The 24,542-nt window shown below is 42.2% G+C and overlaps 1 protein-coding gene across 4 annotated transcripts in view; it reads right to left on the reverse strand.

The window, feature by feature from the left end:
• LOC142564420 (phospholipid-transporting ATPase ABCA3-like) overlaps positions 1–24,542 on the reverse strand; it is a 114,240-nt gene that overhangs the window by 59,926 nt on the left and 29,772 nt on the right. For 3 of the 4 annotated variants that reach the window (XM_075675414.1, XM_075675413.1, XM_075675412.1), the window contains exons 9-12: positions 22,528–22,659; positions 12,497–12,637; positions 11,160–11,283; positions 7,912–8,066 (exon numbers count right to left, since the gene is read on the reverse strand). In XM_075675414.1, coding sequence (XP_075531529.1) covers positions 7,912–8,066; positions 11,160–11,283; positions 12,497–12,637; positions 22,528–22,659 — 552 coding nt within the window. The remainder of the gene's footprint in view (positions 1–7,911; positions 8,067–11,159; positions 11,284–12,496; positions 12,638–22,527; positions 22,660–24,542) is intronic. The other variant, XM_075675415.1, reaches the window with a different exon arrangement.

A 24,542-nucleotide genomic window follows, 5' to 3' on the forward strand; every position in this document is an offset into this window, starting at 1 on the left:
TGTTGCTGCTGTGTCTCCTTTGTTTAACTTTGGCCATTTACTAACGGTTCTCTATAATAATGGACCACACTGTACACGCTACATAGTGAATGCCTTAAAATGAAGAGAAATGAAGAAGCAAGTTGCTCCTGTACTCAGCTTACATTCAGCATCTGTGTTATGAAAAATAAACAGTTGTGCACTAGTGCTCATTGTATGTCTTGGTGGCGATTGTGTCACGCTAAACTTCATGCGCAAGAAGCACATAAACTGGCCGAACAAGTTCTACACTAGAAACAGTAAAAGTACAAGTAACGACAGGGCCACATTCCTGACTATAACTGTCACGAAATTTAAGGAGAAGTAACCTTTTCTGAAGTCCATACCAAGTTCCCTGATTCATTAATAAGGGACAACAATTCTTCAATAATGCAAGTACAGGGTGTCTACCAAGTTGACATTGCCATATTCCTTGAGTTTTCCAGGTTTTCCCTGAGTGCCTTTGCGAAACTTCCTGAGTGACACAGAACTTTGTTTTACGTCAAGGCAGGCTGACACTATGACACCCGATGCTGTCACTCTCTAGTAAGCATGCTAAGAAATGATTTAATCCAGTTTGAATAATAAGGATTATGATTCATATTATATAAAAAAAATCTGTAGCAAGGGGTTAGTAAAATGCACAGCAAATAAAATAACTTTGAAAAAAATGGTAAAGCTCATTTCAAATCAAGTGGAACATTCTCAAATATGAATAAAAATGAGACGCATACATAAACAAATGTTTTCAAATATCCACTTCAGTCACCAATTATGATCGACTGTTGATACATATGTGTGAAACATAGGTGGTGCTTGACACTCCACTGAAAGCAAATCAAGGTGATAGAATGACTCTTGAGCATTTTATGATGAGTAATTATAATTACAGGGTAAATAAATATTTGAATATTGTAAAGTCAGTCATGCTGCGCTTCTTCACAAAAAGGATTAAATCCCCCACTCGAATTACATGCACAAGTTATTCACTAACCTCAAGCATTTCAAGAAAAAAGTAAATACTATATATATATATATATATATATATATATACACACACACATATATTTCAAGGTTGCTACCGGCATGCCCCACATCAAGCGTCATGTAAAGCATGGTAGTGCCTTCACCAGAGCGATACTCTGTAACGATGCATATCACTCGGAAGCAAAATGGAAGTAATTTAGGTTAACAGAACGTTCAATTTGCCGTAAGCTTAATGCTCATGCTCTATTTCTTGCTACCACTGCACAGAAATGGCAAAAATAGGTCGTGTCTACAAATGTGCACGCCATGACTGAAGGTGATGTGAGCTAATTTTATCAATTTATAGCAAGCTCATTTGCGTGAGGCCCGAACTTTGTCACGAGATTCTCCACAGCTGGTGTGTCAACCTCACTCTCCTGACATACTCTCAGCCCGCCCACAGCACCTCAATGTTGCATTTCACTGCTTCAGCAAGTCTATTTCAATTTGGATGAGGAACACCTGCATTCCACCGTCAGCCAACACTGTTTCTTGAGCTCAAGCTCCTTGAAAAAAGCGGCGGCACACTGGCTTTCCCGTTCATTCCTCAATGTGTCGGTCCTTTCTGTTCTTATCCTCCTTCTGCCACGCATTTGCCCAATGGAACATGTGAAGCATACTCTTGGTCAGTTTACAGTCAATGTCTGATTTTTCGGACTCCCCAGGGGCCGCGAAAACATCCGAAAAATCCGGCAGTCTGTAAAAATGAACACGTGTTTTACTGCCATTAAAGGCTCAAATCACCACAGGCACATCCGAAAAGGCCTACCAGCATGCTTATTAGGCATGTCGGTGCCCGTACTGTGACAGGAGATGGTGGATGGACGCGTGTATAATTAAGGAATAGATAGTGTATCCCGTGACAATTGCCCCTACCCACGCTTGTTATGCTTCACCACGTAACACTCCTTTGTTGGGGCAGAGCTGACTTTTGGGAACCGGCATTATGCAACGCGCTGTACTTTCCGAGCTTTGAAGCCAATCGCGAGGACCACAAAGACGGAGTCAGTGCCACTGCGTACAGCGGCGAATTCTTTCAATGAAAAACACGGCGCCAAACGGCAAGAAGCTTTATAACGAACATAGAAGCAATGAGGCCTAGCGTTGCCGCAGTGGTGGCTACTGCTGCCAGCGGATCTGTGTGCGAGAGCGCCGGTTCGAGGTGGCAAGGTAATCAAAATGGCAGCGGTGGTGACTTTGATTAATGCCGTTTCGCACCTGTGGTCACGGCAAAAAAAGTCCTGAAAATCGGACGGCGAAGAGTTCTTGCATCCAAAATTTAAGACGTTCTGATAGATTGACTCTATGGGGTACGTCGCGGTGCCGCGAAGCTGTCCAAATTATCGGGAATGCGGAAAGTCAGTCGTTGACTGTACACTGGCAACTCTTCCAGCCGACGACAGGACGTCAAAGACGATTCATTACGATTCTTGTCTGTTACTCGAGCCAGTATTACCGCGGATTTTGACCCTTTCAATGAAATTACAACTAAATTTCCCTGATAGAGGCAAAAATCCCCAAGTTTCCCCTAAGTTTTTCCAGACTACTCAAAATCCCTGAGAATTCCCGGTTTTCCCGGTTGGTAGACACCCTGAAGTATCTTTGCTAAGCTTTACAGATTCATACTTGCCATGGTTCAAGAAGCAAGTGTTGCTTACAATCTTGTACATGGGCCCAGATTGCTAGACTCAGCTGCAACACTTGTGACACTAAAAACAATGTTAATAAATCTGTATTTATTAGAAATAAAGTAGAAAAAAACTACATTCTCCTAGGCAACATAGATATAGTAAACGTCTCAAGAACTGATTATGAGATACAGCCAATCACGTATATATCAAACTAAGATATACCAAATTATTGCCTATATGGAACCTTTGTGACATCCCCTTATAAATACTATGTAAAAGAGTAGCACTCTACTATGCGCATATCATCCCTTTCTGTGTGTCTGCGTGTTTCTTCCTTGCATGCCTATTTAGCACCCTAAAATCAACACAAACTTGCCCAAGAAGTTTTATTAGTCTACCATCCCATTCACTGCCAGATTCTATATACTGAACGCTGCCACGCACTGTGCCCCTGCAAGTGCGCTTCTCTTAATGGATCCGCAACCATTACACGGTTCAGCACAAATATTTATGCCACCGAAAAAAGCACTGTTTAGGCAGATGCTGTCAAACTGAATCTGAAGGGCAGCAGCAAAGTATGCTTCTTAAGCTGTGGAGGCATACCTAACAAGCCCACATCGCCTAGGATACTACAAAAGATACCCAAAAATGCAATTGCATAAAGAAATACTAAAAGACCATTTTATTGGTCAGACACTTTTGGTTAGGCGAAATGCACAACAAACACGTCACAACAGCGGCACAACGAACTCATTACACCTTAGATGTTAAAGGCTGGGCTAGCTCTACAGCTGTTGACGCTTTAGACTTTCTGAGGAAGTCCTTGTCGAAAACCTCTTCGTGGCACTTCCCTGAATGAAGCTTAGCACACCTTGCGACTAGCAACAGCTTCATGGTATTTTCTGACATGAAGGCGTTGCGGAACAGGGTGAGTGCCATTTTAACCTTGCTAAAAAATTCTGTCACACTTTGCACTGCTTAGCGGGAGTGTTCGGACACAACTTTTGTAAGTTTGGCAAACTTAAAACGACCATCCACTATTCGAAGGACAGAGACTGCACTCCGGTGCTCCTCAATCGACTCCCGAGACATTACTTCAGGAGGTAGGTCTTCTAACTGAAGACTGCCTAACTCGGCTTGAATGCTGTCCAGAGCAGAATCTATACTTTGCCCCTTTTCGAGTGGCAGCCACACTGGGAAGCTATTAGCAAAGGTGATCACCTATACTTCCGCAAATGATCATTGGCTTTGAATACAAGCCACCGCATTCAGTGTTGCCAGCATGGCACCTCAAACAGACGACCTGCAGCAACTATAGCGATCCCATAAACTAATGCTCAATGCATTCACAAATTTGGAATGAAGAAAATAGAAAATTGTAAAAATATAGGTGTTAATACAGTACTCATAAGAATGTGTGGGAAATCTCACACTTTAAGATGAAATCGTAAAACTTGGTAGGTATGATGGATGGCTTGCGGAGCAAGGGTCCTATTCGTGCTCCATATTGGCAAACTTGCTTTAGTAAGCTTCAACGCAAGACAGCCGTGTTATGCAGTGAAGCATTATAACAGCAAAAACTAATTTCGTGCAGTGAACCATACTACCTGCGGCCATTCATTATCAGAAAGGGGATCACCACAATGCAAGAATGCAAAGGCCTCCCAGTCAAACACATACATTCCTCAAAAGAGCATGGATGACACTATCATTTCACTGTGTGACTCCGGGCATGAGATGCCAAACTGGAGATGCCAACACCACTGGGTTTGTCTTGTAGAATTTCTACAAACGGCCTCTTCTGTTTTTGCAAGCAGCCAAAACGAATCGATTTAGTGATACTGCAATCCCAGGAAGAGATTTTCGCAGGGTGGGCATACAGATAGAAGCACTGGTCAAATATTTACAAAAGAAGCGAGAAAAAAAAACAAAGGCCGCAAATGATTAGCGAACAAACAAAAAGTATCCGCAGACATAGAGAGCACTCTAAGGTTTATGGCATATCTTAATTATTCAGGAACATATACAATATTGAGTAATACAGTAATAAAAAATGTAAGGGGCATAAAGTTGATAACAATAAGAAATTAGTAACTATATTGGCAGCAGGGAATGAATACAACAGAAAATAGATGTTAATGGACACTGAGGCTTCTGGTGAATGACGTCAGAGATTGCTGTAGTACTTGATAATTAGTAAGTCGATTCCATTCCATTACTGTTCTTGGAAAAAAATGAATATTTAAGCAGTTATTTTGCTGACGAAAAGGGGTGATTGTGAGATTATGATGCTGCCTTGTAGTGTAACCTGAAGAGAAGGATATTAGTCCATCAGTATTAATCTTAAAATGACCTTTGATTAATTGCTATTAGAACTTAAGTCGGGAAACGATTTCTTTCGGATACAGATATCAAACCAGCCCTATTTAACAGATCAGTTACTGATGTGCGTCCATACTTATTGTAAACAAAACAAACTGCTTTCTTTTGTATTTTTTCAATTTTATTGATGTTCGTTTTAGTAAATGGATCCCAAATGATCGCCGCATAATCTAACATTCGAAGGACAACCGAGTTGTAAGCTAGGAGCCAGACTCTGGGTGTGGAGAGTTTTAGCGCTCGCCTAAGAAAAAAAAGTTTATGGTTAGCATTGCTTATAAACTGATGAATGTGTTTAGTCCAGTCAAGCCTGTTAGTAATCCATAATCCTAGATATTTGTATTGTGCGACTTCTGAAAGGATATTGTTAGCAAAAAAATATTGGAATATGAGGGGATTTTTCTTGCGGGTTATTCTCATGTAAACGGTTTTTCGAAAATTTATCGGTATTTGCCAGGCATCACACCATTCAGTAATCTTTTGGAAGGTCTCGTTCAGTGTTGTTTGATCTGCTATGTTTTTGATTTCTGAGTAGAGCACGCAATCATCAGCGTATAATTTAATATGAACTGGAATGTCTTTTACAATGTTTTAAGCACAGAACCCTGAGGGACACCAGAGTCAACAGAAAGAGACTGAGATGAATGATCACGAAAAGTGACATATTGTTGACGGTTACTCAAGTATGCCGAAATCCAATTAGTAATTTTGTTGTTTTTTATTGTGCCATTAATATTGGAAAGCAGCTTTCTGTGAGAAACATTATCAAATGCTTTTGCGAAATCCATAAATATGGCATCTGTTTGGTTCCCATTACTAATAGAGTTAGCAAAGTCGTGTACAGTTTGGACTGATTGAGTGCAAGTAGAACAACCTTTCCGGAATCCGTGCTGAAGATTTGCAATAAGATCATGTTTTTCAAGAAAATCAGATGTGGGTATGTATTATGTGCTCCATAATTTTGCAAGTTGTCGATGTTAGTGAGATTGGTCTGTAATTATTGTTGCACTCTTTTTTACCATTTTTTGTACTGTTTACCGTTTTTATGTACCCTCCCCCCATGGACAGATTTTCACATTACAGCTTGCATTTAACGGAACAACTGTACAGCACATCCACCCTTCTCAAAATGACTACAGTCAACGTCCGATTTCTTGGACCCCCTGGGGGCCACGAAAACATCAGAAAAATCTGGCAGTCTGAAGAAATTAATGCATGCCTTTTACCGCCCCCAAGACCTCCAATCGCCACAGGCACGTCCGAAATAGCTCGAAAAGCTTGCCAGTACATTTATTAAGCATACCGGTGCTCGTACTGTGATAGGAGACGGTGGGTGCACGCATGTATAATTACGGAATACGGAACATGTCTCGTGACAATTGCCCCTTCCCACGCTTGTCATGCTTCACCATAATACTTTCGCTTTTGCTTTACCGCGTAACGTTACTGTACTAAGGTGAAGATGACTTTTGGGAACCGGCATTATGCAACTCGTGCTTTCCGAGCTTCGAGCCACTGGTGAGAGTTACAAAGGCGGAGTCGGCGTCACTGCTAACAGCAGCAAATTGTTTCAATAAAAATGAAGGCACCGAAGAGCAAGAAACTTGGCAGAAAACGTTGAAGTAGCTAGGCCTTGCCTTGCCGCGGTGATGGTTACAGCGACTGATAGCGGATCTCCATGCGAGAACGCTGGTTCGAGGCAGCAATATAATCGAACTGGTGGCGGTCGTGGCTTTGACTAATGCCATTTCAGAGCTGCAGTCATGGAAAAAAGTCTGGAAAATCGGACGGCCAAGGTTTTTTGCGTCCCAAATTTCGGACGTTCTGAAACATTGACTTAAGGGTATGTAGCGGTGCTGCGAAGGCATCTGAATTATCGGCCATGTCCGAAAAATCGCCCCCTCTAAAAAATCAGTCACTGACTGCACATGCAGGCCCTCAGTCCACACTGAATTCATTTGATTCGTACTTGCAGGGACACATCAGTGGGAATGAACTTGGGCATTCATCAAGCTAAAAGCTACTTTCAAATCTAACAGCACCTGATCAGTTGACTCATTGCCAATAAATGATGATCGGCCATTTAAACGGGTATTGCAGTGGACACGCGGCCACGACGGTTAGCATGCAATTCGCAGTACAAGTGTGCTGACAGTGGCACTGCAAATATAGGCTGGTTTGCTTTCACGTCGCATCAATGCTTACTTTATCTGGAATAAAAACACGCAACAAGCACTTCGATGAACACGAGGCACACCATGGTTTTGCAGTCAGGCCACGTGGGTTTTTAGGGTTCGCATTGCAATCAGTTTATCAAAACATTCTGCAGCGCGAGTGACTTGTGGCACTCGTCCACAAAAAACAAAAAAGTAAGTTTTTGTGCATTCGACCTGGCCTTGCAAAAACAAATCTGTAAATTATTACTTTTCATGATCTTAGGAGGTTGTCCGAGATGTGCGAAGTTTTCTGATAAGCTGAGTTGAGCCAATTTTATATTTTAAATTATTGGTGTATTGAACTATTTAGCAATCCCCTTTGAGTTTGATATATCTGAGGTCTACAGTAACAGAACAATGTAACGTAAGTTTACCTAATAGTAATAAGCTATGAAGCTAAACTAGCCATATAAGAAGAGCAGCACACTAGGTCTGCAGACAGTGGAGTGAAGTGGAACAGCACCTTCAGGCAGGCCCATGCATTTGACTTTTCAGCAATTTCTAAAGTGCTGACACTATCCAACACAAGAAATGTCTGCCACCAAAGCACATCTCTTGCAACAGCAGAGCAAGGATAATGCTGATAGCATGACAAAAGTAAAAGTATTAGAAGTGTAAATCATCTTGCCAACACTACTCACACTGTAGAAGAAGTAAAGGTGCTCCTCGACCGTCAGCTCATCGAAAAGAACATTGTGCTGTGGACAGAGGCCAAAGCTTTCCCGTGCTTTCTTAGTCTGTGTCTGAATGTTGTAGCCATTGATGTGCACTTGACCGCGAGTGGGTGGGAACAATCCTGAAATTAACGGCAAATAAAAACATTTTGTGACATATCATTATTCTGGTGATCAGCAACAGCAACAGCTGTGGATGGCAGTCAACGCTTCTTTACCAGTTATCTTCAGAAGCGCCTGTCTTGTGTCATCGACTCTATTTTACGCTAATGAATTTCCTAATCTCATCACGGAATCTGATCCATTGCCACACTTGACTGTGGTTTCCTTCTTTTAGCAACCCAATATGTTACCCTGGTATACCACCATTTCTCACTGTACGCATTGCTCACTGTACTATTACAGTAAAACCTCGTTCAACCGTACCCGCTTTTTCGTTTTAAATGTAGTAAAGTCAAATCCCCGACTCAGCGGCCATTGAACATAATGTGTTTTGTATCCGCATAAACCGTACCAGCTCATTGCGTATGCATCTTTTAAAATGTAGCGTTTCAACTTTTCGTCGCGCAAACACGGCGGTGCGTCGTATCCACCGGCAGAACAACAAGCCTCAGAGATCAAAACAACAGCCTCCAAGCGCCCTGTGCGTTTGGAGGGCGTTGTTGGACGCTGTGCCAGAGAGCGTTATGGCATCGTGCAAGCGAGGACTCGCATCATTCCCAAGCTCAGATAAAAAAGACGCCGGGTGCTCAGCATAGAAGAAAAATTAGACATCGTCCGTGCTATTGAACGTGACACGAAGAAGTCGGCGCTGGCACGTGACAAGGATTTTCTGTTGACTACGGTGTATGGCATTTGGAATGCGAAGAAGTTGCTCGGCAGCGCTGCTGCGACCGCGAAAACATGTCGGCTACGAGGTTTGACCTTTCGCCATCGTTGCCTCTGTTGTTGCCGAAGTGTCGCCTAGCGACAGTGATAAGGACGACACAGAAAGCAACAGCACGGGCGATTCAGGCCCGATAGTGGCAAAAGCTACGCGTTACGTCAGCCTAATGAATGCAATCGTCGTGACGAGAAAAGGGGCGCGATAACGTAACTCTATTCCAAACGAAAAGTATTCCAAACTCTGGCACCCAGCAATGAAAATGCGCCCCCAGGACTTCTGCAGCACTACTGCGCGCGTGCACGGATAATACGGAATGCGAACGAGGAATCTGCCATGCGAGTGTTTGCAAAGAAGAGGGGGCTGGCTGAAAAGCTGACACGCAGCTTCAGTAAATTTGAGGCCGCTGTCGTCGTCCTAGGCCGCCGCGGCATCAAACGAAAATAACACTTTTGCCGCGTGAAGTGAATAAATACTGCATGTTTTTTTCCCCTTTCATCGCACTCTCTCTGAGTTCCATTTTCGACAGGTAAGTGGGCGATCTCATACTATTTCTGTTAAACAGTACTACCGTTTAGTACGTACTTTTTCCGAGCTCCGGCCAACTACGGTTTAACGAGGTTTCACTGTACATGACTCAGCCAACTGTATAATACTTTACAATAGTTATAACAGGCACACATTTATAGCCATGAGGAAATCGAATACAGCAGTATTGGCAGCTTGGCAAGCTTGAAGTCAGCTTATCGATAACTTAGCTTTCTTGGAGTCTTTGTGACTTCTTTAGTGGTAATGTATAAATGGCCAGCAACTTTACTGAAGAAACATTGGCTCGGTTCAATGCCTTGCTCTCACTTTACCTGAAGGGGGATATGCACACATCCACTTGTTGCGACTTTTAAAGATGTAGCAAAGAGCTTATTAGCTAGCCATCTAAGTGCATTGAAGCTGATGTTCCAGGCAATGCACAATCTTGAGATCTGATACTCTTAAAAAAGCGGCAGTTGTTTTCCTTTCCTCACTTTCTGACCATTGACTCACTAAAGCAGAAGGTGATTTAAAGCTATGGTTTAAAAAATAATAAAGAAGAAATCTAAGAACATAAAACATTAAGAGAAGGCAAAATTTTAAGCAAATCATCATCACGATCGATTCTCAACTTATCGCTAAAAACAAAGTGTTTTGGGCCACCACCTGGCAATATTGTCCAAAAATAAATTACTAATACTGGAATACAACCTAACCTTGATATAGTGGACCTAGATATAACAAATCACTAGATATGCCAAAGTAAACCTAAAAGTTTCTGTCACCAATATCAGCATGTAACAAATTATTGTATGTTTATATAACCAATATCGGATATAACAAAGACATTTTCAGGTCACATGAAGCTTTGCACAATAAGGTTAGACTATTACATGTAAGTAAACCTTATCTCTCATGTGTGTATAATAAAAACGTTAAAAAATGACAACATAGGGTCACTTGTACAGCATGCTCAGAAACTACACAGACTGACATGTAGGCAAGTCATCATGGGAGGCAAGGAGTAGACCTGAAGAAAGAAGAGGGAAACACTCTTTCATTTATGGCCTTTTGGCTTCTTTGCTTGCATGAGATGTCTACTTACTGCTATGGTTTGCAAACAGTTAGACATTTATGCACATATGTCGATAAATTAATGCACTTGAAGAGTAAGTGACCAGTATCCTATGTCTTGAGTAATGTTCTTAGAGAAAGACAGGCGTATGCCGGCTACTTTATATCCCTTGCAATCTGGAAGTACGAATTTCTGTCTGCTCTGTGATGGAGGCTTTCCCAAAGTGTGTCACATTCAATTTTTGTCTAAACGACACATTAGCAACCTTCAGAGGCAAATGGTATTTCATTGGTGATGTGTCAGTGAACATCATTGCAATTTCTTGATCTGAATAGCCAAACAAGGTTAATAATCACACTAATTATTGATTTTGGCCTCTTTGTCGCTTTCATCATCACTCGAACACATCACAGAGTCCATATTGCAGATTCCATAATCGTAGAGTTCATAAACGCCACTTGAATTTCCTTATCATTCGAAGATTTTTTTCTCTTGATTTCAACTAGAAAACCAGCTATCTCCATTTGCTCTTTGATCCGCACCAGTCTTGTTCTGTCTCTTATTATTACGCCTAACATTTTTCGTTCCATTGCTCCTGGCGCGGTCCTTAACTTGTTCTTGAGCTTCTTTGTTAACCTCCAAGTTTCTGCCCCATATGCTTCTGCCCCCTTGACATTGATAGCATATCAAAACAAACAATGATGCAAGCTGTCCTCTCTTGAACCTAACCTGTGATCATGTTCATGGTGGTTGTCTTGCCAGCACCATTGTGCCCCAGAAGGACAGTAAGCTGGCCGTCGAAAATTTGTAGAGACAGGTTGTCAACAGCCTTCTTGTTGGTGCCTCTAAATTTCTGTGAGGTGATGAAAAAGAACTTGATGAAGCAACAAGGCAAATACAGGAGTAACTTAGCTATACTGAAATGGAATATATCAAAATAAATGATTATGAAAGCAAGATAACTTCGCGAAACTGGGCTAGTTGGTTGTGACTTTGACTTGCTGTAAATATATAATCTTTTCCGAACTGAAAATACAAAATCAGTTGCAAAGTGTTATATTCTGGTGTCAGTGCAAAAGATTGCTTTGGCATTAATGTCTACTAATTTGCACTGCTGGCAATTTACAAAAGTGTAATGATTGGCCCTCGAGACAGCTCAGAAGAGGACGACAAATCTTATGTGAAGTCCACGTGGAAGTCTCATATGAGCATTGCAAACTGGTGTTCCGACCGCACTTGCATAATAATAATATTTGGGGTTTTACGTGCCAGAACCACTTTCTGATTATGAGGCACGCCGTAGTGGAGGACTCCGGAAATTTTGACCACCTGGGGTTCTTTAATGTGCACCTAAATCTAAGCACACCGGTGTTTTCGCATTTCGCCCCCATCGAAATGCGGCTGCCGTGGCCGGGATTCGATCCCGCGACCTCGTGCTCAGCAGCCCAACACCATAGCCACTGAGCAACCACGGCGGGTGTACTTGCATAAAAATGCTGATCATACTTAAATTACTCTGTAAGACATAGATTAGCTTATTGATTTTTGACAGAACTGAAAGCCCTAAATCAACAAACACGTGGGCTTTGAGTGAAATCGCAGTTGAGAGCTACGGTTCGATTTGGCCACCTGGGTTTGTGCAACATAGGCCTGAACCATAAAATTAAAATTAGATTGTGGAGTTTAATGTTTTGAAGCTGTACAAAGGGCAATGAGGGATGCCGTAGTGGACAGCTCCGGATTAACTTTGATCACCAACAACAACATAAAAAAAAAAGCTTGAGGATTGTTAATGTGCACCCAAAGCATGGTACACAAGCACTTTTACACAGTACGTTCTTCAGAAAGTGGCCGCCACTGCCGAGAACGGAACCCCCAATTTCCTGTTAACCAGCACAGCGCCACAGATACTGCAGCATGTAGGATGACATTCGACTGAGCACTAGTTGTATTACTTACTGTATCCTCATGTCTCACCTGCACTGTTAGTATGCTGCTATAGCTTTCTTCGCCTAATGGTGTTCTGACCTCATCGAGGTTTTGAAACAGGCACTGGCCCTGCTCACCTTGGTCACGTGAGAGAGTGCAATGGTGGTCCGTGCATCTGACGGTGGAGGCTCGAAGACGCCGTCGGTATTGTTGACTTCCTGGTCAGTGATGCCTTCCTGCTCACTGTCGTGTTCCACAGATGAGTACCAATAGGATTTCTAAAAAGCACGAAGTAAACAGTGAGAGACTCCGATTTAACATGCAAGTTACACTGCCCTAAGTAACACAAAGATTTTCTGTGTTTAAAAGATTGTTGACTGAATGACAAAGTTAGCGATCAATAGTAGAGTTCTTTAGTCTGTTTGCATACGTATCGCAGTTTATGGAATGCTAGAACACCAGAGAAACCGACAGCAGCAACAGAGCTAGTAGTGACATCTTGTGGCAGTTCAGCCACAAAGCATCCAAAATAATGTTTTGTTTCATAATATTGTCATTGAAAGAAAAATAAAAATAACTGTACACTCATGACTATATTGCTGCCAATGCCTTATTCACCAGTAGCTAAGCCGAGCGTAGCCTGTCACTTCAATACAGTGATACCCCGTTATAAACAAGTCACCTCCAACATAACAATGCCTCCATAAAATGCAATATTTCTAATTAGAATATATTTGTAACATGATAATATCAGCTAGAAACCTTTCAGATTTACTTCATTACATTTAATAATAAATATATTCATGTTCAATGTAGCGATGTTCAACGGTAATAGTTTTGTGCACTGCACCTGAACTTGACGTCACTAGATGGTGCTAGCACTGTTGTGGTTCACATCTGTATTGGTATTTCAACGCCAGTAATTCACACACAGAAAGGCTTTTCTTATTGATAAGAACTGTTGATAAGAATACTGATAAGAACTAGTTGGTTCATTTTTAAGGTAAGCTGAAACAAGTCAACTAAACAGTAAAGATACAGCTAGCCGTCAGTGTTTGCTATGATGAACATGTTTGCTTCTTCATCCTTGTTTGGTTGCACTCTCTCAGATAACTGATCAATTCATTGGCTGATACTCAAACAGAAACTGCAATATGCACGAGTCATCAACAGGACAACACACACAAGATGTCTAGTACATACACAGCTTATTGGCGCATATGTACATGGATCTGCTGCACATTCAACTTGATTTTGCACATTAGTTGAAAAGTTGGTGACATTAGCACTGGGGAAGAGCAACAACACTGCCGTACTGTTCCTTTTTACCAGTATTAATAAGTGTAAGCAAGGATAAAGTGCTAGGCCTCGTGTGCAGGCTTATTCTCTCCACAGCAAACTGAACAAAAGGAGAGGATGTACAATTCTTGGATCTACATCTGCTTAAAGCCAAGAGACACTCATGCTCTGGAAATAAACAAATATATATATATATATATATATATATATATATATATATATAGCCTGCCACAGGCAATGGTGAAACACTTACTTCAGGTTGGCTGGAAATACCTGTGCTAACAAAAGAATGTGAGGAAACCAAAAACTTAGTGAACAACACAATTTAGAAAGCTTTGCATTTAAACTGAAGAAGTAGGCACAGAATGCTAAACTTCAGGCAAGTGATTACTGACAACTAGTACTGTATATATGCAAGCCATTGGAATCACCTGACAGTACATCTTCATAATAGCAGTTTTGAGTAAGAAAGGGATGGAATATTGGAATATAAAAAGGAATATAAAGAGGAAGCAAAAGACAAATTTTGCCGAGAACTGCAACACGTACGCGTGAGATCTCCAACTTGGTGTGATAAAGAGTCTTGTTAGAAGTACACAATGGACAGCCAATATTAGCAAAAGTATTCTTAAAATCGAAGTGCGGTAGTCATTGCGTCAGTGATCTGTCCATCAACCTCTATAATAGAGAGAAAGCTTTTCTTGATGCACACTAGCTGACGCCTACATTGTGATAACTGTTTTGTGCAAGCACTCTGTTTCATCTACACCCTACATATTTATTGACCCGTGCTGGTAAATAAACAGTGCGAGTTTAGTGCTTGTTTTTAGTACCCTTTCATGTGACTGTGATTATTGTGCGCTACTTACTGTTACGTGTATGCCTAGCATACTATGCCATGCAAAAGTCTTACTAGCCTATGGGCAATTTGGTTCTGTGGCGATTGTCATACATATTGGGTCACACAGGCTGGTACGCTCGCACACACTCATTCCAGGTGTGCAAGTGTATGTAAGTGAATGTGCCCACAGGCAAGCGCCACTGAGTGAGTGGATTAGTTTGACAACTATATATCCACAGAAGAGATTGTTCAGTGAGAGCTAGTGTCATTTAACTCTTTGAGGCTCACCGATGTACATGTAAGGGGGCGACTGATTTATTTAAAAAATGCACCTTTTTGAAATGAAGCGTCACCTAGCAACCCTCTGGAGCTGCTGCAACCTTCAGCTTCCACAAAAACGAGTTTTTTCTTCGTCTGTGGTGGTTGCCTCTGCAGTAGTTTTGGAGCAATCCCGCTTCGCCTAGTTTATAGCCACCCGCCCTCGCTCGCACACTTCGTAATCAGTATTCTTGTGCATTTGGTTTCAAGCTATGGTTATCGCAAGAAGTTATTTGTATCTTGTTTCTTGCCACTCAAAGCGTTACTGCATGATGCCTGCCTGTATGGCTTTCCCGTAGGTGTGCAAATACCTTAAGCGGGCGCTCAAGTCGACAATACTGCCGTGCATGCATCACTTTTACAGGACATACGAGAACTGATAGAATCTCGTATAGTGATCAAGCAATCAATTACTGCAATTTTATCCCTCGCTTTTCTAACGGATGCACTCCACTTAGATTGCTTGCAGGTGCTTAGTAGCATGCATGCCTTGCTTTCACTATGGGAGTATGCCCTGTGCCATATCCTCCAGCAATCCACTTCGTTTTCTATTTCGGTTACCCCTTGTCATTGGTTCAGACATGGCTCGGAGGTCTTCCCACTGTTTTTGCTGGGATCGCGCCCTCGGCGCAACATATAATAAAAGTAGAAAATGGAACAGCATGTTTCAAAACATACGAATCCAGTGCATCAAACTTATTTAAAACATAAAAATAGGTTGTGGGAATTTATTTACATTCATAAAAATTCTTTATGCTTGTTTATCCATGTATTCAACAATAAACTATGTATAAAACTGCACATCTAAAACCAATTTTGATGCTTTATTGTCACCTATGAAAACAAGACAAGAAAATATTTGCTTGTTTTTTTTTTCTAAGTCATTCCAAAGAATTTAAATCCGCAATAAGAAAATGTGGCCCTGAGAGGACGCATGTTCAAAAACAAATGTGACCCACAAAGAGAATGTTATCGAGATACAGTCAGGACCAATGACGTGCCGATAGTAATTTGTCGAAGCAACCATGTGCCTACTATTAGCACCATGAAGCTGTGTCAATATCTATTGCTGACTGACATAAAAAAACTGGTACTGAAACCCAAACAATGCAACTTTGCACCGCAAGGCATTTTGCTTTTGTTGCTATGCGTTCTGCTATACCTGTCATAGTAACCGTATATTATAGTTAGCCATCCGATGCCAAACTCCTCCATCCTGTAGTGGAGGCAATACACTTCCCTACATGACACCTAATAGTGACATTTCCCGCAAAACATTTATGTCAAGTGGGTGAAAAAATCTGCCTAAGCTGTGCTTTCTCATCAGATGACTGTCGATGGCAAGTGACACCACAACCTCCACATGTGAAAAGGAACTCGCAGTGCATGCAATACTGAAACATGCATAGAGGGTGTCAACAAAGTTGACATTTTCAAATCCCCTGAGTTTTCCAGGTTTTCCCTGAGTACCTTTGCAAAATTCCTTGAGTGACACAGAATTTTGTTATATATCAAGATGGGCTGACACATTGTCGCCTGATGCTGTCACTCTCTAATAAGAATTGTGAAATTTTTTTTAAAAAACGGCTTAATTTAGTTTGAATAGTAAGAAGTAGTGCTTATTTTACTCAAAAAGAAATCAGAAAGGAGGGATCAGTAAAATGCACATCAAATAAAATATTTTCAAAAGAATAGTAAAGTTCATTGCAAATCGAGCCAAGCATATTTAAATACGAATACGGTAGATGCATAAAGAGCATAAAGAACGAAATATTTTCGAATATGAGCTATTTCTATCAACTGAAAGCAAACTCATTGGTATGAGGCCCAAGCGTTCTCTCTCAACAGCTGGAAAGTCAACCTCAACTGTTCTGACATACTCTCAGCTTATGCACAACCCCTCAGTGTTGCATTTCACTGCTATAAAGAGTTTATTTTGGTGTGGATGAGGGACACCTGCATTTCGACGTCAGCCAACACTGCTCTTTGAGCTCAAGCTCCTTTAAAGAAGTGGCGGCACACTGGCTTTCCCATTCATTCCTCAATGTGTCGGTCCTTTCTGTTCTTGTCCTCCTTCTGCCACGCATTCGCCCAATGGACCATGTGAAGCATACTCTTGGTCAGTTTACAGTCAATGTCCGATTTTTCGGACTCCCCAGGGGCCGCGAAAACGTCCGAAAAATCGAGCACTTCGAAAAAATGAATGCATGTCTTTTACTGCACTTGAAGGCTCAAATCGCCACAGGCACATGCGTAAAAAGATCTGAAGGCCCACCAGTACACTTATTAGGCATATTGGTGGTCATACTTGTACAGGAGATGGCGAGTGCACGCGTGTATAATTAAGGAATACATACTGGGTCCCGTGACAATTGCCCCTTCCCACATTTGTTAAGCTTCACCGTAATACTATGTGTATGCTTCACCGAGTAACAATAGTGTATTCAGGCGAAGCTTACTTTTGGAAACCTGCTTAATTCAACATATCGTGCTTTCCGAGCTTTGAAGCCATTGGCGAGGATTACAAAGGCTGAGTCGGCGCCAGTAACGAATGTCAATATTGCTAGGCCTAGCGCTACTGCGGTGGTGGCTACGGCTGCAGCGGATGTGCAGGCGACAGCGCCAGTTCGAGGTCGCGAGATAATCAACATGGTGGCGGTGGTGGCTTTGATTAAAGCCGTTTCGGACCTGCGATCATTGCAAAAAGTCAGGAAAATCGGACGGCAAAAGGTTCTTGCGTCCGAAATTCCATACGTTCTTATGCATTGATTTTATGGGGCAAGTGGTGGTGCCGTGAAGCCGTCCGAATTATCGGGCATGTCCAGAAAATTTCGCCTCAAGCCAGCATTAGCATGACTTTCATTCCCTTGCCAATAAAACTACAGCTAATTTTCCGTGATAAAAGTCCAAATTCCCTGAATTTTCCCTGAGTATTTCCAGACTATCAATATCTCTGCGCATCCCCGAGCATTCCTAGCATAAAACCGAGGCAACCCTGCCGATCAGGTCAAACGTGATCCCCCTCACATAATTTTCCTACATGGAGCATGGGGGGGGGGGTATTTCTAAATAAATGAAAAACAATACTACAAATTTGCACCCTTCTCAGTACGTATGTCCAGGTAGCATCACAAAACCACCCAATCATGCATGTGAAATAGATCGCTCTGCTGCATTGAAACCGCAGCAATATATATATATATATATATATATATATATATATATATATATATATATATATATATATATATATATATATATATATACACGCACACACACAGTCAAAATCCCATTTTTCAGGCTCCCTAGAGACCGCGGAGTCGTATGAAAAATCAGGTAGTCCGAAAAAACGAATGCATGCCTCTGACTGCCCTCAAGGGCTCAAATTGTCCAAACCACGTCCGAAATAGCTGTAAGGGCCTATCAGCACACCTAGGCGTCTGGGTGCTCGTATTGTGACAGAAGACGGCAGGCGCGGGTGTGTATAGGTGATTTATATTATTTAATTAATAATGACACGTTTAATTTGTATAACACATTTTATGTCCCGTAACAGTGGCCCCTTCGCACTCTTGGGATGGTTCGCCGCAATGCATTACGTATACTTGACCGCGTGACACCGCTGTACTGCGGCGAAGCTAAATTTCTCAAACCGGTAGTATGCTATCTTTTAGACCCTTGCCGTGATTGCTGCGCTTTGACGCCATCAGCGAGTATAACGAAGGCGGAGTCAGCGCCATTGCCGACAGCGGCGAATCCTTTAAATGAAAACCACGGCACTGAACAGAAAGAAGCTTCATAGCGAACGTCAAAGCAGCTAGGCCTAACGATACCAGAAAATAACTTCTACGGCTCCCAGCAGATCAACAAGTGAAAGCGCTCGTTCGTGGCTGCGAAATAAGCGAAATGGCGACAATGGCGGCTTCCATTACTGCTGTTTCAGACCTGCGATCACGACAAACAGTCTGAAAAGTCGGACGGCGAACGGTTTCAGCGTTCGTAATTTCAGACGTACACATAATTGGCCCTATGTCGTACGTAGCGGAGCTGCGAAGACGTCTTAATTATCAATTTATCAGGCATGTCCGAAAAATAGGTCGTTGATAGTACCAGGAACGCTGCAAATCAGTTCTGTGGAAGCCAACAAGGTGAAATAAGAAAGGGAAAAATTTGTCATCGACCCAAAGCTTTCTTTCTGAGAAACCCACAGGGGTTTTCTTGCAGCTTTAGCATCTGTTGGGTGGATAAAAATTTACCTTTTCATATATCAGGAACATATGATCACATGAACATGAGACGAAGAACTATAACTGAAAAAGAAAATGATCGTAAAAGGTTGGCCTGAGGAAAATGTACACACTGGTAATGCAGCAATGAAATTCTGCTGTGCTTTTCACTAACAAGTTTGCCAGGCCGACTCAACCATAATGTCTCCGTGTTTGTGATAAGCTTCAGGAACTAGTCAAATGAAGAATTCTGATATCGTTTGAAAACCACATTTGTGGTGTTAAGTCCATTTTGTTTAAAACGTAGCTGCTGTGCCTAGAGTACATTGCAGCTCTGATAAATTAGCGTTTTTGGGAATACACAGTGGGGTGCTGCTTGAGAAAATTTGTAAGCTCAAATTTGATTAGTTATCTGCACAGCACAAGAAACAAAAACAATAGATACCTTCAACAAGCATGACAAACCTAAATTTGCTATTAAGCAACTCCGACTCACTGGTCATGCCAGAATATTTTTTATAAGACCTTTTTATTTTATTTATTTTATGTAGTTTTACATTTCACAGTTACACTGCAGATTAGTATGTGGAAGGCTGTAGCAGAAGCCTAAAGATAATTTTGACCACTTGGGTTTCACCACCTGAGCCTGTAGGGCACCACAATAAGAGCATGTAAGTATCCTCGAATTCTGCCTGCACAAGCATGCATAACAAGGCTTGTCGCTGGGCTGGTTGGTTCATGGTATTAGTAAAATTAAGAGAGTGCAATAAAGGACACAGACAAGACTAAACACCAGCTTCTGACGCTTTTAATTTTAATGTATCAGATTTCAGCTGACATCCACGGCCTCATATTCAACGACGCAATGCCTGCCACAGCTTCACAGTGCTTTGAGTGAGTGAGTTGCTGATTAGGTTTAACATCTGAAAGGCCCATAGGAGTAATGAGAGATGCCGTAACACAGGGCTTTGGATTAATCCTGACCACCTGGTGTATTTTAACCTGCACCCAAAAATTGGCATGCAAGTGTTTTTTTTTTTTCATCCTTTCCCATCAAATTTCAATGAATACATCGGGAAATTAAACCCACGACATTGCACTCTATAGCCAGTCAATGGCTGTAGCACACCATAGGCAACAGGCCACCGCAGCGGGTAAGACTCACACAACATACTATCATGCCAGAATGACATTCGAATCAGAAGGAGGAATACCTCTTAGGACATGTACTCCCGATGAAAGCAGATGACAAATGCACTCTCACTCCAAAACTAAGCATGCGAACGCTGTGGATGAATTACGAACGCTGTGAATTAATGACACCAGCATCGCACAGTCGAACCTTGTTATAGCAAACATTGTTATATAACATTGTTAGTCAAACCTTGTTATAGCAAATTCATAATGTGGCCAAACCTTCGCTGAAATTTCACGACATCCATAGGCATTTAAAGCTCTCCATAACTTGTGCGGACGCATTGCATATATGTCGAACTCTCCAGAAACAGAATACATTTGCTCTAGACGCATGAGGCAGGTTTCTTTGCAGCACACTGGGAGTCGGCAGTGGCATGGTAGGTGCAAGCGACTCACTCGTGCGAGCATTCATAAAATTTTCGTGCCCAATGCACCAAGAGTGCCACTCTCAGCATAGCAGTGTAGACACTTGACAGCATAGCCGACCTCACTACATGGCCTCTGAAATTGGATGGCGTGCACAGGAGCTGAAAATGTTGGAGGCCACACCCAAATGCACTTTCCAATATCACAGGCCATGTCTGGAGCTCTACTAGTGCTGCTGCAGCGAGGTGGGTGTCATTGTGCATTGTTGAGCATTCAGCATAGTGGAATACCCTAAGAAGCAAAGAACTATAGGTCGGTTCGATTTGCAAGCACCACCTGAATCAGTTCACGAGGTGTTTCACCCTGCCATGCGTCTCATTGGTGTAGCAATGGCACCCTCTGAACATTGACTTCAAAAGGTGCAGGAAAGGCACAGGGCTCATCCATGATTTTGCTGGACCCTCTCTACTGTCGGTGTTGACGTGGTGCAGAAATGGAGGTGTGCAGCAGATGATGCAGCATACAGGTGCAAGTGCCGTTAATACCCCGCTTATGCACGTTGTGTCGTGTTTACGCAAGTGCAGGGAGTATTTATGTTTTAGAAGCCAATCGTACCTGCAGTTCGAGACCCTCAAACTAACGCACTCCATGCATATTAGTCAAACAAAAATAATGCCTGCACCACGTCTGCCCCTAGGCATACGTTTCGAGTGTCGCACTGTGCCTGCACTGCAGAAATCAAGCTGCATAATTTCTGGACTTCTCGTACACCCCCCTGGACTAGTTCAGAGTGGTGCAGGCGAATCGAACGGACCTTCTAATATACACAGCTAAGTTGCACCAGCTTTAACTAATCTTCCAGTGAAATTTCACATAACAAATTTTGGCTATGCAAAACTACATAAATATATTGCACTAATCATAATATAACAATGTTTGATTGTACACCACTGTGAATGTGGAAAAGAGAATGTGCCTTCTGGTTCTCCTTCTCGTGCTCATATTTTATTCTGGCATGATCTGGCATGACGGTGCAAGCAAATTACCATGACTGCGACAAAGAGTGCACTTTGCGTACTCTCTTTCTTTTTCCCACCAACTGCATCACATGCTGTTGATGCCTATCTTGAAACACAACCCATGCTTCGGCTGCCAAGGCAGACCATTCAAAGTGCGAAGCACCTCAAACCACTCCACTTTTTCCTACCACCTGCATCACATGCTGTTGATGCCTATCTTGAAGCCCATGCTTCGGCTGCCAAGGCAGACCATTCAAAGTGTGAAGTACCTCAAACCACTCCATGCCTAGGCGTGAACAGCTTACCGGTTTATCTTTGTAATCATATTGCACACCACCTGCACCACAAGCTGATAACATCCGTCTTAAAAAGTCAACTGCAGCAAAATTTCTCTTTGGTTAAATTGGTTATATATGAGTAGCATAAATACACCACTAAAGCAGCCTTGGCAAAGCTGCAGGGCACGTAACTGCATAATTTTTTTTATCAATGGCCTTTTAATAGCAGCTAAGCCGTTGACAGAAGCAAGGTGGTTGTTAGCAGATGTGCTGCGAATGCCAGCACACTGCCTCCAAGATATTGAGCATGCTGCGGGGGTCACCTGATCTCGGAGGTCTGGCCTAAGCGTCACGCTTGTTAGTAACATTCCAGGTTCTAAACCATTTTTATTTTTGATCGCTTTTCATGATGCATTTACTCGTATCTTAAGCATCAAATCTTGCTTGGGGGCACCTCGATTGCTACACTGTTAGACACTAGGCTGCTTAAATGGTCCGAATACTTGCTGCAGCTGGCCTCCAAAGTGCAACCCGCGTGCTTTCCGTGCTGAGGCAGATATGCGCACACGTGCAAAGTGCATCAAACCGCCCCTGGGTCTATGTACAAACGGCTTACCGGCTTACCTTCCTAATCTTAGGCTTAAGCCGGTTCCATACAAGTTGGTAAACGCGCCGGTACCACCACTTTGACTTGTAGAAAACTGAACTCCGGTGGTAACACTTGCGGTGAGTTATCCTGCTGGCGACACCGACAATCTGTCACCGCGGGACAGAATCGCGCAGACAACAGGAAAATTTTGAGCGATGGTTCTAAACAGGACCCTACTTTTACAGTCGACTTCCATTAATTCGATCTTGACGGGACTAACAAAACTGACTGAATTATCCGGTGGCCCACATTAAAATAAAAAGAGCATAAAAATGTTAAAACACACCACTGCGTCATTTGGCTGTATTTTCCTGACTTCGACGCGCCACTGAATCAAATGCACACCCACATTTTACGAGTCCATAGTACGAACAATGTTCACCCAAATTCTTGGCATATCTGATGTTTCAACACATTAATGTTTAGCATGACTCTGATTATGACAATCGCATACTATAACCTGAACCCTGTAGCATTCATCTTCGCAAAGTGGAAGTTTATTTGCATTTATTCTACATCATCTCAAATCTTAAAAGCTTTTTATTGTTGTAGACTGACTGCAACATGTCGTCCTTTATGCGGTCCGCTGCGTTTGATATTCTGCATTTGTTGAATGACTCCTAAACAACTGCGAACGGGATGGTGGCCCACTTTGCCAATTCATTCCGTGATGCATGCAAGCCTTCGAAGTGGTGAAAACATGCGATACAACACTGTTGCTGCTACTTATCATGTAAGATAACTTACCATATAAAAGAGTATATTAGTAATTAAATCCTAAAAGCAGCGAGTCGTCATTTCCATGCCACGCAAGAACTAATTAGGCCGCCATCTTGAGATTACAATGGCGATGACGCTGGCTCCAGCAGCAGGCTATTGCTAAACATCGCGAATGCAGTTTCAGTTTCGCATATGACTGTATCATGTAGTCAATTTACAGACCACTTGGAAAAAATTCATGCTTTACAATCAGCTCAAAACAGTAATAATTCATTGTGAGCTGCTGGTCTCGCTTTGGAATCTCCCAAAGGCAAACATAAGTTTTCTCGAAAGGGATAATGTGTAATTGAATTATTAACTGGCCTTAAGCAGTGCCAAGACAGATGCTGCCACTATTGGAGTCACAATTATAGTTACAACTGTAAAATCTCAATGATACTAATCTCTCAGGATGGCAAAAAAAATTTTAATTACCCAAAATTCGTAACACCTAAAATTGAAAGAAAGTCTGGAAATTAATGTACTTGCAGCAATGAAATGGTAACTTGATCAAAATTTTCATTTTTTTTATGAATTTCCTTTTCAAATCCTAAGACCTTTCATTTAATGGCAAACTATTTGGAAGAAATACGTAGCAAAATTTGTGAAAATTGCACTTTTTTCGTGTGTTGACTTTGAGATTGGGAAGAAAAACTTACGTAGAAACTCTTCTTGGATTTGTCTACGTATGCGGAAGCATTGTGCCAGTTGCTCATTTTCACGCAGCTCGGTGTCATTGCCAACCTTATGAAACTTGACCTGACCAGTCCAAATGACAGCGTTGCGGCGACACAAACTGGTGCTGACGGCAGCGCAAGGTGAATTGATGATGCAAGCAAACTACTGCAGGTGGCAGCACCAGGTGCACTGATGATGTTCTTATCATTATAACCGTCATCGCTCTTTAGCGCCTTATCTATCTGCATCAAACCATCATGAACCACAATCAACTGCACTCCAGCTGCAGTTGCGTCTGGCGCGGCCATGAGTGCCGCATCTTGAAAGCGGTCTGTGATGGCAACAGAGAGCACCAACTGCTGACAGCCTGGTGTGCTCTGTGTTCTCACTGCTGAGTTCACATTTAAGTGAGAGGCAGCACGAAGGTGAATTCGCTCGTGGCTGTGGGTGCCATCTTGACAGCGATTGTCTTACGGGACAGACAGACAGTTTTCTCGTTGGGTAAGCACAAAAATGCTAACGCATTTAAAATCAGGTTTTGAGAGGTGCTATC

The sequence above is a fragment of the Dermacentor variabilis genome, chromosome 11, assembly GCF_050947875.1.
Source record: "Dermacentor variabilis isolate Ectoservices chromosome 11, ASM5094787v1, whole genome shotgun sequence".
NCBI lineage: Eukaryota > Metazoa > Arthropoda > Arachnida > Ixodida > Ixodidae > Dermacentor > Dermacentor variabilis.